Genomic DNA, 17,315 nt, shown 5'->3' with positions numbered 1-17,315 from the left:
ACCCCCACCCCCATCTTTTTTTTTCTTTCTTTCTTTGTTGTTGTTGTTGCTGTTGTTGTTGGTTTTTTTTTTTTGTCAGTTGTGAAGTAATGTGTCAATTTAGTGAGGGTACAATACTTGGCTAGGTCATCATATGCTTTGACATGTGCTGCATAAAAGCTAAAAGAAAGAAAAAAAAAGTATATCCTTTGCCTTATTTGTAAAAATGTGACTGAGATTTTGCATCAAACAATCACTTCAATACTGTGAGGAAATGGAGAATAAGAAAGAAATGTGGTAAAGCTTGAATTCAAACCAAGAAAAATCCTCAGATCCCTGAAATGCTAGTAAGGGCTTGAGTCAGCCATGCTGTCATAAACAGAAGTGTAAAGGTTGGTGACAATCTCCCACAATCTGAGTCATTTTGCCAGGGATGCAATGATGAACAACAACTGTTGCCACTCATAGTCAGTGAGTGCAGATAATCAACCTACATGCAGTTATGTTTTCCAGTCACGAGAGTGGCTTGAAATGAGAATAAAAAATAGCACCTCAGGTATCTTATTTTACCCCTCCCCAAAAAAACAAACGAACACCAATCATTGGCAAATTTTACACCCAATCTCTGTTCCAAATGGTAGTTTTTGAAATGGAACTAGAAACCAAGAAAAGCATAGGAGAGGGATTGAATGCTCTAAAGCCTACATCACAAGGTTCTGAACCAAGTCCATTATAATACGGGAAATCCAAGTCAAGTAAGGTACAATCATAAAGAGCTTTGTCATCATCAGCAATAAGTGTTGTTGTATTTGTGTGTGTGTTTTTTCCTAATATCTTCATTTTTTCTCTCTAATGTTATCACTTGTCCGTAACAACTCTGAATCTTGGGTGAAGTTCTCATCCACATGATATTAAGGACAAAATCATTGTGTGCAAAAAGATTAGGTGATAGTAGCTTGCTTTGCTAGGAAGAAAGAAAAGTGTTCTCGTATTTGCATTCAATTCTTTGAATTATTGGAAGTAGCTGCTGGAAGACAGGGTCAAACTGGTAGTAGCAGTAGTTGTAGTATTGTAGTGTAGTTAAATATTTTGCAAAAAAGGGCTACATCTGAGAAGTGACAAGAAAACTCCTATGTATTTTCAAACTCCTGAATATTTCTGGCTAGTTAGGGTGATTTGACTGGTGATTAAAAGCTTGCAAGTGTCCAGTTTAGATTCAATTCTCCCTATCACATATAGCCGATATCAAGCGATATCACCTTGCGATACCGATATCTGATCGATCGCTCTTGGGACGTACACTTCGGTTTTGCGGGTTTACCCCACAGAACTATGTGGCTTACCCACGTCACGTCCTTCACCTATGGATATTTTCCATAATTTCATTTTTTGCATCATCGGCCCAGCATTGGGCCGCTTCACAGAAGAATCCCGTTCATCAAATTTAAAGTTACAGATTAGAAAATAACTCTATTATTCGACAGATTATAAGACAGAATTTGATACGATCTGTGAATACTGGTACTTCGGCGTTCAATGTGCATTTAGTGTACATTTACACACAGCGCGTTTATAACCGGAAGTTTATATCCCAATAATTCAAGGTAAAAAAAATTAGAGTGCCACATTGTTCAGATTCAGAGAGCTATATGCAATAGGGAGAATTGGGTGATGTGCAAAGTTTCTCAAGCAGGGATGGGGAGTGACCATGCCTCCCAGCTGTGATTGGCTAGCCACTGCAGGTGGGCGTCGCCCTTCAATGTACTCTGACACTCCCATCCAGGATGATGGCAGGGAGTCACATGCTCTCCTTGCTTCACGCAAGAGAAAGGAGGAGCCTAGGCCTGATGGCTGTCAGCTAGTTTGTCTTAAAGGTGCATAGTCCCGGTAGTGTGGAAGGCGCTGTTGATGATACTGCCGATCACCATTAGCATTGACACGATAAGATTGCCGAAATTGAGCTGTCATCAAGAGTAAAGCGCGTAGGTGTTGCTATTAAAGTAACGTTGCCTTCGTTGTCTTCTCTGCGCATCACGCAGTCTGTAGTAATGCCAGGGTGCGTGCATATGTGCTTCTTATGACATCACAAAAGAAGTTTGCCAAAGCTGTCATCCCCCTCCGCCGAATCATGAGCCGAAACTGTGATCCGACCACTGACTACAGTGAATCGGACTTCTTCGGACTCGGGGAAGTGGGCCAAAGCGTAAGCGCCAAAGAGGAGTCTATAGCATAGGTCTGTATGGGAAACTTGCGCCGTGCGCCTGCGTACGCATTTGACTAAAACACCGGGACCATGCACCTTTAAACTACAATGTTGTCCCGTCTCATTTTAGTACATGGTATGATGATAGGAGTGAAAAAATAAGATGGGCCATATTCGTTCTGTGTTCTGACCATAAAATGCATCATTAATACCTGCTTTTATAAAGCAGTCTGTTACATTGTCATGGTTTTAGCTGTGTGGTGATGCAATTTGTATAGTTTTTTTTTACCCTTTTGGTGAACAGAACTCATGGTGTGACTGAGCTTGGTGATGGAATGTGAGAAAAACTGTAGTTTGCATATCAAACTTTGTGATTGAAGTATGCACTCACCACATTCAGGATCTTGTCTTGGAAACAAATAAACAAACCCCAAGATGGGAGGAAAAATGGGCTGGATATGGAACTTTGAAATGCATTTTTATATGAGTTTTACACACTGCTGGGAAGAAAGAGTTCAGGATATTCTTTGTGGTTCATTTTTACTAAAATGAAATATCATATTATAGGCCAATAGTGTACTTTTTGTGTATTATGAAGTGATGTATGGCAGTGCTAAGAAAACATTGCACAGTCATCATGAACAAATTCTAGATTTTACATTTGATGTGAACATGTGTGTTTTCTCACCCACTTTCTGTGTGTGTGTTTAAACACATTGTGCATGCTGAGTTTTCCTAGACCCTCAGGTAATTTTGTGTTTGGCTGTACTTCTGAATTGATTTGAATGGATTTCATCAGTCGTGTGTCTTCCTTATAGTTACAAATGTATTATACTTGGACGGATTACATTTGCTAGATTGAATATATAGATTTTACCATGTTTTTGCTATCTTAAAAAGGTTATTACTGATTCAAGAAAGAGGCTTGTAATCAACATTACAACAAACAAAAAACTTGAACAGGGTAGAATGGTGCTAAGATTTTTTTTTTTTGTATTCAAAAGGGTCAAGAGGTTACTGCAGAGTAGTGCTATGCCATGTACTAAAGTACATATTTTTGCTCTGGTAGTTCAGTGACTTCAGGCTGTACATCTCGCAGTAAAAGTTTATAACTTATCCAAGTTTGGTCTTGGGATGTGTGATAAACCACATGCAAATTTGGGTATGTGTTCAGGGGTTCAAAATTTTGAGAGTTGGGGCTCGGTGGGGGAAAAGTAAAGTGACCCCCCATGTCGAGCATTTCCTCTTCGGCACAACCATGTCCTAGTCTGTCATAATAATTATGTATCAATTGTACACAAAGTATCTAATCAGAGACTCCAACCCAAAGTACCTTCTGATCTGGAGATTCTCCCGCCTGAAACCCCTAGCAAACGGGAGACTCAAAGTTGATGTGTGCGAAGCGCGAAATTCCCAGGGTTCTAGATGCTCTCTGGTGCTATCTAAGGCTTATTTTTTTCAACATACGATAGAAATATGTAAGAAATCCTTTCCGATGGGAGACAAAGAGCCAGGGCGGGAGAAATTAAATCTCAAACGGGAGAATGGGAGATTCTGCAAAAATGGGTTTTTGGCGGGAGATCTCCCGTCGAAAACGGGAGAGTTGGAGTCTCTGTCTAATCTTCTAAAGTAATGAATGTATACGTGTCGATTTTATCATATCATGTTTTTGAGATGGACATTGACTGTGAAACCTGCCAATTCTTGATCATGATGGTTATATACCTGGCTGCATTGTTTCCAAGATATATTGGATACTATATATAATTTAGGTTCAAAGGTATACATATTAGAAAATATTATGAAGTACTTTCCTATTACAAAAGGCAGTATTGATGCCTTGTATTTGTGTATATTCATCAGGATGGATGATCATAGAGTATGCAAAAATGCTGCACACAGACTTGTGTTTAGAAAATGCTACAGACAATGTTTATTTCACGATATAAAAGCATCATTGGCCAGAGTTTGAAACTTGATTTTCTTTTATTCTCTCCAAATCTGGTTAGAAAGTGACTTCTGTATTTACAGATCTACCAGACTTGAAGTCAAAGAAAAGTGGGCTCCAATGTTGTTGACCCTTTGGGACAAAACTTGCCTAGTCGAGTGTCTGCATTCAGTAATGTGGTTCAGGACATGCCATGTGTAGAATATGAGGTGACATGCATTCAGAATGCAAGGGTGCATTTGAAATGCTTATATGCATTATAGTGCTTCTTGCTATGGATGAAGAGTTTTGTGCTTTTATGATATCCAATCTGTACCTTCTTTTTAGCAGAGAGACATTATATGTCTCTTTTGTCGCATTCATATATTTTAATGAGGTATTGTGGTAACACTAAAGTAAGAAATCTTGACCACAGTTTTAAGTCATCTTAAAGAAGTTTGTGCACTTGTTTTATATCTACCTGGCTACCTACAAACTTTTTTATACAATAACAATGTATTTTGTCTTCTCTGTATTTAACAGTATTAATGACAACTTGAAGGCTTTGGGGAAGTTTTAAAGAGCAAGATATTTCATACCGAAAGAGGTATATCAAGGTTGTATTGTTGCTTGTGATACTTCACAGGGAGACGACAATAGTATGTGCAATCTGCATAGTGATCTCGTAGAGCAAACAGCCCATTGTGCATTTTGTGTTTTTACCTGACCTCTGTTTAGTCATTTTTGTTTATTCATTATTTGTGTTATAAACCTATTTTACCATGCTAATTATATTATCATTATCATTGGTCGTAGTAGTACTAGAAGTGTAATTGTTGTTATTGTTGATATCAGTGTCAAGTAATACTACATGTAAGGCTGAAATTTGTGCCAAAAATTCTCTGACCAATCAAGATTGCAATGTTCAGACCAACTCAGCTGTAGTGAATTACCTCTTCTGTGAAGGAGCTTTTGATAGTGTACCCAGGGTCCTATACCAAATCAACATACCCATACTTTTGGTGGAGTATGTATTTTTCTTTCTACACAAATTGTTATGCCTCATTTGTTGTTGTTTTTTCTTGTGTGTGTGTGCTTATTTGTTTTGGGGGAGTTATATTTTGAATGTGAAATGAAATGGAGGGGAGCCTCATAACGAGCTATTTGGGACCACTGAAATTTTCATATTATATTGGGTATCTCGTTATATCAGGGATAAAAACAAGATGATTGTTGAAGGAATTGGACCTGAAACATTATCTAGTTGCATCAGGTATCTCACTATCCGAACTCGTTGTGACAAGGTTTCATTGTAATAGCTTGTGTGATGGGAACAACCTGATATTACCTCGCAAAATAATTGCATAACACTCTGTCAATCCTTTGATAGAATGTGGGCTGCAAGGTATGTTTTTGAAAGGGGTGCAAGGTATGTTCTTGAAAGGGGTACAAGGAGAGCCCGTAAACATTGCCAGGGATGTGGGGCCGTACTGTGACACGTAAGTGGAGCGACGAGGATTGAGAGTATGAAAACCCATGTTGGCAAACCAGGAAGTGAAAACCACAGCTTGTGTAGAATTCTCTACCGCAGTGTTTGGTTTGCTTCATCTGCAGGGCGTATCCTTTCAATAACAAGCCGTTGGTTGTATTGGATGTACACTGGTATAATATGCTACCAGTCTCAATATGAGTGATGTTTTGTTAGTGTGTTGTTGCAAGTAGGCTTTTTAAATGCCCCAAATGCATGATGTTTGAGCTGAACAGAATATGAAGTATTTTCACATCAACAGAGATGATTTATGAAATTAAATAACTGCTTTTAAATCAGTTTTTTTGTGTGTCAATACTGTCTTGCATGTTATTAGCAAAAGAATTGATGTAGAGAGATAGATTGATAGAAAGATAGATAGGTACAATGTAGGTAGATAGATGGTGTAATTCTGTCGATATGACAGACTCGATCACAAGGTCTGCGATTTGGTCCCCTGGGTGCAACGTTCGTGCCCCATGGCAAGGTATTTTGTCCTCATTGCCCAGTCTTTTGGAGGGGACTTCAAGCCATCAGTCACTTGCTCACAAGCATCCAGTGCTAAACAATCATGGTGCAAGCCAAATTTCATCAATCAGTCAATCTACCTATCTATCTATCCATCCATCTATCCATCCATCTATCTATCTATCTATGTGTGTGAGTGTGAACATTTGAAGTGATCGAGCATTAAGTGGACATCACATATCCGCTGCATTAAAAAACTTGTGAAATACAAGAAAGCACTAGATCAAATACACAGGCAGGTGGTCCATCTCGCTACAGTTTGACAACAATTTACATGTTTATTATTAAATATGTGAGAAAAAAGTCCTTGAATTACAATCAAGTTGTATCTTCCAGATCATCATATCATGGTGTATCAACAGGTGATTATTCAGAAGTTCTTGCGCTTTAATAGCTACCACTCGTTAGTCTACCGACTAAAACTGGCTTGAAAAGAGAGGAAAAATAGACGGTGGCTCCGACCCATGTCACTCTCACATACACAGTCACACACACACACAAGCAAACACACACGCAAACTCTCTTTCTGTAACTGGTTAGAGTCTACACTGGCATAACATCACCTGGGGGGGGGGGGGGGGGGGTGGTTGTTTCACCCCAAACCCATTCTTGGCTTTGTATGACATGAAGTCACAGTATCATAATCTAGTATTATCCATAACTGGCAGGGTCAGCAAAAAGAGGATACTACTGAAAAATGACTGCAGGCGAGTCGAGGAATATGGACGCAAACAGCAGTAGGTATTTCTTCTTCAGTAGGTTGCAATATTGCATGCCCTCCTCGCCCCCACTATCCTTGTCTGTACTCGAGACGAGGCGACAGTGGGCAGAAAAATTTGTGCAATCTCATCAACTTATGTCCATGACCACAAAGTTATGTTTTTAGTATGATTACAAAATGAGAACTAGCTACATTTCTGAAGTTGGAAGTAGATGGTGCGTGAACCATAGATAGCGAATGATGTCAAGAAAAAGCAAATGCATATTATGTGGATGTGAAGTACATACAAGTAATCCAGAGATTTCAATACCACAAAAATTACCTTACAAGGCAACGGATATTGGTGCCGTCAACTCATTCCGTAGCAAACCTCCTTCAAACTGCTAAATTTGGAATCCCTTATCCTAGTTCACAATGAGTTCAATTCTGCACCTCTATCATGGCGATTCACTTAAGTGTACTGGGCTTGTGCCAATAGTGATGCCACTCGGTGGTAAAAAGGGGGAACTAATATCCACAGGCACAAGAAACATTCCAATCACATCTCTAGAAGACGGTTAGTTGCACAGACAGAGCATATAAACCCCCAAGACAGACATAATGATAAAACTTTTTAAGTATGCCTTTGTCCAACTCAAACACTACCATCTAAAATTGAATAATATGCGAAGCAGCAGCCCAAATATTAGTATAGCATATGATTTCTTTCTTTATTTCTATCTTCTTGCTCCATTTCTCACACACCCTTTTTTCTTTCTCTTTGCTCTATGAGTGAAATACCGCTATTTGGCATAAGCCATAAACTGGTCCAAAGTTGGTAACACGTCATCTCTGCGATATTTGTTGATGAGGAAACTTGTTTCGTAACCACGCCCATGTCAGAATTCTGTCACACATCTAGTATCTCTGGGAAAGTGCCGCCCCTCTCGACGAAACAGTGAATTAATCGTCCACTCTGGTTGAACCCCATGTGTTCTGGGGCAGGTTGCACAATACACATCCACATGGAATACTATCTGTAAACATCTCTCCTGCTAGTGGACACCTACCGATGCCAGCACTACACAGAAATTGAACAGTACTCGTACTCATCTAATGCAAGTACCAGCACTGGGATACCTGCTTGCTTGTGCCCTGTACACCTGCCCTGGGCTACCATATATAGAAGTTGTGTTGGAACACACACTACTTTTGAGTGCACATATAGAGTAGTGACTTTGACTTAACAGTCATCAGTGGTTGTTTTGTTTCATTACAAAATTACACTCTTTCTTCTTCACCCTTTTTCTCTTTCAAAATGCTCTGCAACAGAGCCAAATTCTACAAGTCACATGGAAACGCTTCACAAGAATTTGCACCACATAATGTCACAACTAGGTTAATACACATAACTGCTTGGAATTATATAAAACATTAAAGAAAAAAGAAAACAACCTTCAGAATTCAAATACATATATCATACTCATGATCTATACAGAGCTGTAAAAAAAAAATATATAAAATAAATGCCAATTAATGTCAGCAGTCTTACTGTGATGACTAACCAACTTGACCAGCTTTTACCAACATCATAAAAACCTCTGGGGTTAGAAATGTACTCAAGCCCACATTGACTACTTTGTTAAAGCTTGTGCTACTATGTAAACTACAAAAATAAAGAGACAGCATTGCATCATATTAAATAGGGAGTTTGTGGTAACAGCTACCTCAGTGAGTGATGATATTATCAATACCTTCTTGACAAACCAACCAGGGCCCCATTTCATGAAAAGTTGATATGATAGCAAGTCTTGCTGGAATGGCAATTGTCATAGTAACGACAGGAATCCAGCTTCCTGATTGGCTGTTGCTATTGGAAGTTGCCATTCCAGCAAGAGTTGCCATCCTAACATCGTTAATGAAATGGGGCCCAGAAATGCACAAATGGGAAGTGCCATGAAAAAATGATTTCACACAAAGAGATTAGACACAATTCCATACGGAAGCCTAAACCTTTGTCTGGATTATTTTTTTTGTTTTCCCCTTTCTTTCTCTATTGCATTTTGGTCTGGGGGTATATAATACAATTATATATCACTAAATTGGAATGAAAAATGTCTTCAGGAAACACTATCATCCAAGAATGCTATACACATGATCATGTTCATGTTACTGTAGACATGAATTCTGTATTTGGACATGTCAGACTATTGTAGTTGTGTCAAACAATGTATCTAACAAAATCCTTCCTGTTGTCAGTCCCCATGGCTTTAATATGATTATGATTTTCAATCAGAACCTCAGAATAACACGAGCTATTGACCTTTGCCAATATACACGTTTGCACTGATTGCAACTTGAAAAAGAAAATTATGTCCCTGGCACCCTTTGAGGTGAAGGCATATATACCAATATTAGCCCAGAAATGATTGGCTAAAAAAAAAAAAAAAGGCCGTATAAAGTTTCGAACACACATGATTGACACTGAATGTTTAGAAGCATAAAGGAGAAATGCTTCTTAAAGGACTCTTTGGTGAACAAAATACAAAAAAAAATAATGCCTCCGGCACCACTTCATGGCGGAGGCATAAAAAAGGAAAAAAAAAAAAAAAACTCCCATCGATGCATATGATGGAGGAAATGAGGCAGAACAGAAATACAGAGCAGAATCTTTTGAATCTAACTACTATCATGAACAGCAAAGTCAAATGAGCTGGTTTGTGTGTAAGCCAGAGATTTTTCAAATGACATTCAGCACAAAACTCACAAACTTCTCCTCCTTCTATCTTCCTCTGTGCAAATGTGATGTAGTGCTGAAACTTGTATGTGATACATTTCACCTTCTTCTTGGAGACTGCCAGGTAAGAATCTCTCATGGTATCACAAGGACCTCGATATCTCATGAAACAACTATGACACGATTACATTCAGTTCTCTTCTTTTATGAAACAAAAAATTGCTACAGGTCTTGCGCATGATTTCCTGTAAGTGATAGGTATATAATGATATTGTTTTCTTTTGTACCTAGCCAGGAAAAAAAAAATAATGGCTCAATCATAACTGCCTGATAAGCTGCTTCAGAGAAAGCAGGTGAGTGTATTTATTTCTACCAGATTCTTTCACTTTTCTCTTGCGGAAGAGCAGAGCAATACTTTGTGTCAGTGAAGGCCAGGGCAAAGTCTACACCCTGTCACAACTACAGGATGGGTGACATTTACATTACAATGATGCTATGTGGTATAATGGGAATTTCTCGTATTCCAGGGTCATGAAATGGACTCGTCTAGAGAAAGAATGAAAAAGGCAGACACTGTAACAGTAAATGAGCAAACCTGATTTGGTGGCATCGCTATGATTCTCTATTAATAGCAAACTGTTGCAATGCTTGCATTTTCACATCACCTCCCAATCTTTTAGAAAAAAAACAAAAACCCAGGTATACATTTTAAAGGAACACATCTTACACTTTGCCTATTTGTTTGTTTATTTGTTTGTTCTTTGGGGTGCTTTGTGAAACACATGGCTGACCAGATCAAAATTCCTGCAATGCAGCAGAGCAGAGCTTCCATAGAAAGTATACATGAAAGTAAATAAAATTGTTGCACTACATATGTCGCTGATGCTGCATCTGACGTTGTACACATAAACACAAACACGCACATATTTAAAAAACATCACAAGTACATCTAGCCCCCAACTCATCACTGGCTGTCACACTAGAAATGTCGTCGATGACACGCGATTACAAACCCTCGTCCGAGAAACTTGCCATTCCTGTCCTTCATAATACCTGCGATGGTCACACTACAGTGTATTCACAGCTTCTGACCTATCTCTGGTTTCCCCCTGTACATAACATTTGTACTATTAAAATAGCGCACGCACAGGAGACAGAATGAACATATGAATGAAAAAACCATATTGTTGTACTCCACTTTTATCTACAGTGATGATAGCTTCCATAGAGAATGGTTCTGCATCATACATGGCAGTAAAAGATAAACATTTTTTTTTCCCTTTAAAACTGCTGGATCAGATATCCATGTCTTTTTTTTCTAATTTTTATGCAAAGATCAGTATATTGTTTTCTTCAGAAAATTGAATCATATACAGTTGTAAGTTGGATGATTTTTTTTTCTTCCTTTGTCCCGATCACATTTATCAACAGTTTGTTCATGAGGAATGCAGGTCACGATTCTCCATTTCCCGAGTCGTTCTCATCATCGTCATAGTAACAGTCATCATCGTCTTCGTCGTCGTCATCCTCTGCATAGTCCTCATCATAGAAGTCGGCCAGATCCACAGAGCTCTGCGACTGTGGCGTTTCTTTCGTCTTGATGCAGTATTCCTCCAGTGTGGTTGGCACGACAACCTTGTCCTTTTGAGCTTCCTTCTCTGTGGCCCTGACTTGCTTCCTGCATGACGTGAGACAAAACGTAACCCAAAATGTCCATCACAGAGTTGATTAAAGGGATGGTGCAGTTTCGGTTAAGATCGGGCTTCAGGTTTCCAACTTTTATTGCTGATAATTTGTTGAGATAATGAGAAATCTTGTATGAAACACAAAACAGCATATAGTTCTAAAAAAATTCAAAGTTTACTTTATAATAATTAGTTTTGAAATGGCTGAGCTATCCAAAACAAAGCAATCATAACAAAAGCTGGGACCCACCTTTAATTAGAATCTCTTTGTTGTACTTTGTTTTTGGATATCTCAGCGATTTCAAAACTGATTTTCATCAAACAAACTTTGAATTACTCTCAGAATTGTATGCTATTTAACATTTCACAAAGTGTTTTCTAAGTATCTCGCAAAAAGTTCAAACCAATGCTACAATGTATACCATCCCTTTAAAGAGGTATCAAGGCCTGTGCTGACGCACAATCAAACAAAAAACATTCCGAAGACAAAAAAATCTCTTCAAATCTCTTCTCAAAATTTCTTCAATACTGGGAAATTGAACATCAACATCTACCATTTCAGACTATCAGTTTCTCATTTTGGATGAGGAAAAAAAAATAAAGCAAAGACACGCTAAATTGGACTTATGATATATAATACACTTCTCAGACCCTATGAAAATACTTTGCTTTATCAAAATTTTATTCTATCAAGATTTGAAAAACAATAAAATACAATGAACTCTCTGGGTAGTTCTGGTTACAATGTATCTTCAAGCTGGACTATCATCATCATCAAGTACCTCTTCACAATAGCTGGAACTATGGGACAATGACAATCTGCACTTCAATTTTACTTGACATCTAAATGCTTTCCACAATTTCATCTGGATTTTTTTAAGGTCACTTCTGAGAGTCAGATGATGATAAACATGGAAGATATTAACAGAAGCTCTCCCTGACATCATTTCTGCACTGTACTTTCATCTTAAAACAGGCCCAGTGCTTGTTACATGTGACCTTTACTTACAAATGGGGAAGGTGTACAGTTGTAGTAAAGTCTAAATGAATGTGCCTATTGTAGCTCTACACTGTAAATTACAATAAAGTTCTACAGGTCATATGATATTCATTTCACAGAGTTGATGTCCCGTTTACCTGTTCTTTGTCACAAAAACATGTTTAACAATGGCATTCATCAGCACAATAACAAACCCCAAATGTAAATGTTCGAAATAAACATGTAAATTTGCACCACAAATGACAATGAAAGTATTTTGTAAACGATGTCCCCCCATGCCTATGAACATATACAACTATGCCAGAACTAGGGTTTGTCTACGTCATAAATAGCAATGTTGCATTTACACAAATGTGTCATTTACCATGTCTTGCAGTCTCTGAGCTCAAAACCTTAGCTGCATTGTTTCGCATGCAGGGTCATGACCTTTAAGAACATTACAGGAAATTTTCCTCATCAAAATCCAGGGAACACTTTTATTCCTTTGAGATGGATCTGAACTAGTGGCTCCTTATCCCAAATGCCATCTCAGGGCATTACTTCTCAGAAGCTATAAAAGATCTACAAAGCAAAATCTTTTCAAAAGGAATGCAAAAATTACCCCTCCCCTCACCAAACACTAATTTATAATCCTTGCAACATACAACATGCTGTTCATGATTTTGTTTCACTGCTTGACATAGATGACTATTAAATTGAAGATTTGAATTACAGATTAACAGTCACTATCAAAAGGTCTTTTACTCACATGATCAGCTCAGCGTAGTCATTGTTTTTGCCCTTGGAGTCCTTCCAGCGCCTGTACATCACCGAGGCATCCACGTTGGCAGGAGAGTATGTGTTGGGTTCGTTCAGCAGGGAGATAACACTCAGCAGAATGGTCCTGTTCAGAACAAAAAAATATATTCCAAATATATGTAACATTACATATCATATTATGTGAAGATGTTGCATTTTAATTGCACTTTCAGGCTGGAAGGAGAAGGGAAAAAACCCCCAATATATTTCAAGGGTAGCATTAAATGTCACATGTGAAAACAGTTTTTAATTGGACTTTCAGGCAGGGAGGGGAGAGAAAGAAAAGAAAACAAAAACAAAAACAGAACTCTTAAACCAAAACCCCACTGGCATATTTAAGAATCTGGGTCAATGACTTGGCATGCAATACAGTTTGCTATTCTCGGAATCACTCTCCAGCATTTCCCCTGATATCTGTTAAAATCCTGTTGCATGAAAGTGGTGTTTTTTTCACTCCTTTCTATTTTTTTTTGTTTTCTCCAGAATTTCCAGTAAATTTCTTCCAAGTCTTGAGAATTACACTTTACTACCTCCAGTTTACAATCCAGTCATCTTTGTAATCATTTCAAAACGGGAAAGACAAAGAAAATGAACAGGTTGAAGTTTTCTGAGTTTTACGACTGGATTTCTCATTGAATCTTTGATGAGATACACAATGTACAATGTATAATTGAGACAAGTAAGCATTTGACCCCTCAAAAATATATGGGGATACAGTTAGGAAATAGAGGAAGAGTGTGAAGACACGAGCACTGTACAGTTTACACAGAGTTGTGTACGGAGAAAACACACAATAACTTATTTAAACAGTACAATTGCTGCATACAACAAACAGAAAAATAGAATGTCTGTCAAAAATAAATCATGGCTTTTGTCACGTTCAATGTATGTGACTATGTTCAGGCCATGTTACAATTTCTTCCAAGGTCACGGCAGTTCAAGGCAAAAAGGTCGCCTCACCAAATCCCTTGCTGCCATATCGTGTGTCAGTTCTTGATTCCGCCCGATCTATTTTCAGCCCCTTATGATTTCACACGGTAACCTTTAGATCGGGTCTCCCTCCTGCCTGAGACAAATTCAACCCCTTTGGATCTGAAAATAGTGTCTGTTCTTCCACTGAAGACGTGCCATTTTGTGTGGCAGCATCTTTTCCCCCGCAGGGCCTGCTAATTTCCACAAAACGCTTTGGATTCTGGAGATGATATTTGGAAGGTGAATTGGATGTGCTATAAACTCCTGTCAGATTCAAATCCTCAACTACACTGTATGTTAAAGTTACATAACTTTTAAAGTAAAGATCCACTACAGTACATATTCAAGTTGGCTTTAATAAATTGAATAAAATCAAATGAAAAAGTGAAATTCTAAACAAAATCTGACCCCCCCCCCAAAAAAAAAAAAAATAATAATAATAATAACAATAAACTTCCATGTTTTCCCACAGTGATTATCAATCACATATGAAAATAAGATGGTGTGAAGATGTCATGGCTTTATATGTTTTCCTGGTTTGCACACAAAACTTCTGCTTTGTTTCCTTTTTTTTTTCTCCAATGCAAAATTGTTTTAAAGGGATGGTACATTTTTGGTTAAGATGGAGATTTGTGTTTCCAATCCTTTTTGATGATGATTTTGCGATAATAAGACACCTCTTATAAAATAATGAAAGAATATATAATTTTCTAAGAGGAATTCAAAGTTTGTTAGAAGAAAAAAGGGTTTTGAAATGGCTGAAATATCCAAAACAAAGTGATCCTCATAAAAGGTGGGACCCACCTTTTCATAGGATCGCTTTGTTTTTACTTTGTTTGTGATTAATATCTCAGCCATTTCAAAACATTGTCATGCAGTAAACTTTGAATTCCTCCTTGATTTGGATGCTCTTTAACACTTCATGAAGTGACTTTTAAGTATCTTGCAAAAAGTTTTAAGCTGAATCCTCACCTAAACCAACATTTTACTATACAAATTGTACCTTTAACCTCTACATCAGTTTGTTTTAGAGTTACATGATGAAACTAGAGTGTATGATGACTTTGTTATAGGGTTGGAGGTCACAGCTGCTGAATGCTTTACCAGAAAAAAAAAGAAAAAAAGAAGATAAATATCTTGATGAGCAAACCAACAGGAAAGTCGTAAGGAGATTACATCATCACCATGTCAAATTGTACATACAAAGTTGATTTTGACTGATATCACTGTCTTATGGCAATGTATTAACTGACTTTGAATCCCATGACTTTTTTTTTAAATCAAACTTTTACTAATCTCTTTGTTTTGATTTCACTTTCCAGCTGATGCCAACTTGAACACATAGTGGAGTTTCCCTTTAACAGAGAATATTTATGGCATTCTTTGAATCCTGCTCTGGTTAAAACGTATTATGCATGTGAGGGCACATTGGAAATTCCAAGGACTGTACTATGTACAATATACACTGAATCACATGATCTCTGAGCAGTTAAATGGTTGTAATTGAAGCTGCATCAAATGACAGTTCACGGACATACTGCCAGACGATGGACTGGTGGAGTGGAGAATGTGGTTGCTGTTAGCAATCACGAGCGCTAACAGCTGCTGATAGGGAGTTACACACATGACACCATGCCTCAGCAACATATCACAGTGATGTGAAAGCCACGCACGGCACGGGGACATTATAACTACTATGGCACTCTGGTGATATAGTACACCGGGGAACATTGGACCGTGCCTGTGTGCAATGTGTGCGGAAAGAACAGTGTAGGCCCTACATGTATAACACATACAGTGATCAAGTCACATACACTGTAAACATTGCCATCTCTTTTGCCGACAAAGCTCTGTGAACAATGAAAAAAGCAAACAATGTGGGGGAGGGGGGGGGGGATGTAGATTTTGTGAAATTAGACGCGAAAATCAGTCATTGCCTGCCTGAATAACTATTTGAACTCCCTTTGAGCTCATGTTGTGCATGGAAGGACAGTAAGTACCGAAAGTTCTTGTCGAAAAAAACAACAAGCATGCATAGTTCCAGCAGATATACATTCAAATGGTCCCCTATAAAACATTTAGAAAGCAATAATCTCAACAATTGTGGTGGCCTGTATTTCTGGAATTTCCCCTCTGTTTTCTTAAGTTTGCTCATACTGTAAGTGAAGAAAAATACACATATGACCAAATTATACACTGTATATGTATTGTATACTTACAATGTACATATACTTACAAACTGGTAATGACACAAAATTTTGCAGAAAATCATCCTTACAGCCAACAAACTGGTAAACAGGGTACATACAGTGTACATGTAGGTGTGTAATTATAATAGATTGTCTCAAGAGGATGTAGGCCTATAGCTGTACATTGTATATTATGTAATGGCAGGACCCAACACTGAATAGACAACAGATAGGAGCCTATTGTTTTACAATGAGTACAAATACACTGTAGGTTGACATGTGTACATCGTACAGCTGTACCGGTACACATATAATTCTAAAAAGTTGCAATGTTTTGTTTTGTGTCTTATTGTTTTGCTTTGTTTAAACCAATCAATTTCTGGAAACCATATTTCTGTATTTTTATTTCTTTTGTATGATTGTTGACATTGTTACAGTGTAGTGTTTCATCAAGTAGAGTAAAACATTGTCTCCACCACTTCTTGCTTTTTCCTACTGTTCCCAGACTCTTTCAATAGAAAGTGCCTACCGTATACAGATGGACGTTGTACATAAAGTACATCTATACACATTATAGCAACCCTATTCTTTTCTATCCCGTTCGATTCTGGTGCAATGTCACAAAACGGCTTGTACAAGGAAAAGGAGTGGCTGAATGATTCTGACACTGTATGATACATGAACTTGGCACTGGAACCTTTCCTGTACAGTGCCTCATATCCTTCAAGAGAAGGCAACTCCATAGTACATTATCATAGAAAGTGAAGGTTAATGCTGTACCGTGCTCATCATACTAGTACCGGCATTTGCAGTGGTGTCAGCATCTACACTAGGGGCTGCATTTCATTATCCATCTAAAAACCTTGTGAATATTTGATACTCTATACTCATGCTTCAGTGTAATTATCAAGAGAATGTGTGATGTCATAAGACTGAGGATAGCTCCCTGTTGACTCGAACAGCCAGCATCATATCATATGGTGCTTTTCACAGTTTACAGACTTCTAAAGACTTCAGTCTGCCTCATCTTACTGTATACGCTATAAAAGCGAGTCTAAATTTTCGCGAA

General features: G+C 38.0%; 1 protein-coding gene across 1 annotated transcript in view; it reads right to left on the bottom strand.

The window, feature by feature from the left end:
* Positions 1-10,969: 10,969 nt before the first annotated feature.
* LOC139721204 (ubiquitin-conjugating enzyme E2 R1-like) overlaps positions 10,970-17,315 on the bottom strand; it is a 28,570-nt gene continuing 22,224 nt past the window's right edge. The window contains exons 4-5 of the mRNA XM_071632531.1: positions 13,036-13,170; positions 10,970-11,280 (exon numbers count right to left, since the gene is read on the bottom strand). Of these exons, the coding sequence (XP_071488632.1) occupies positions 11,055-11,280; positions 13,036-13,170 (361 nt within the window). The 3' untranslated portion in view covers positions 10,970-11,054. The remainder of the gene's footprint in view (positions 11,281-13,035; positions 13,171-17,315) is intronic.

Source organism: Diadema antillarum, unplaced genomic scaffold, assembly GCF_040938485.1.
Source record: "Diadema antillarum isolate AM-2024a unplaced genomic scaffold, OU_Dant_1.0 scf00000140, whole genome shotgun sequence".
Classification (NCBI taxonomy): domain Eukaryota; kingdom Metazoa; phylum Echinodermata; class Echinoidea; order Diadematoida; family Diadematidae; genus Diadema; species Diadema antillarum.
This window is presented reverse-complemented; position numbering and strand designations above follow the sequence as displayed.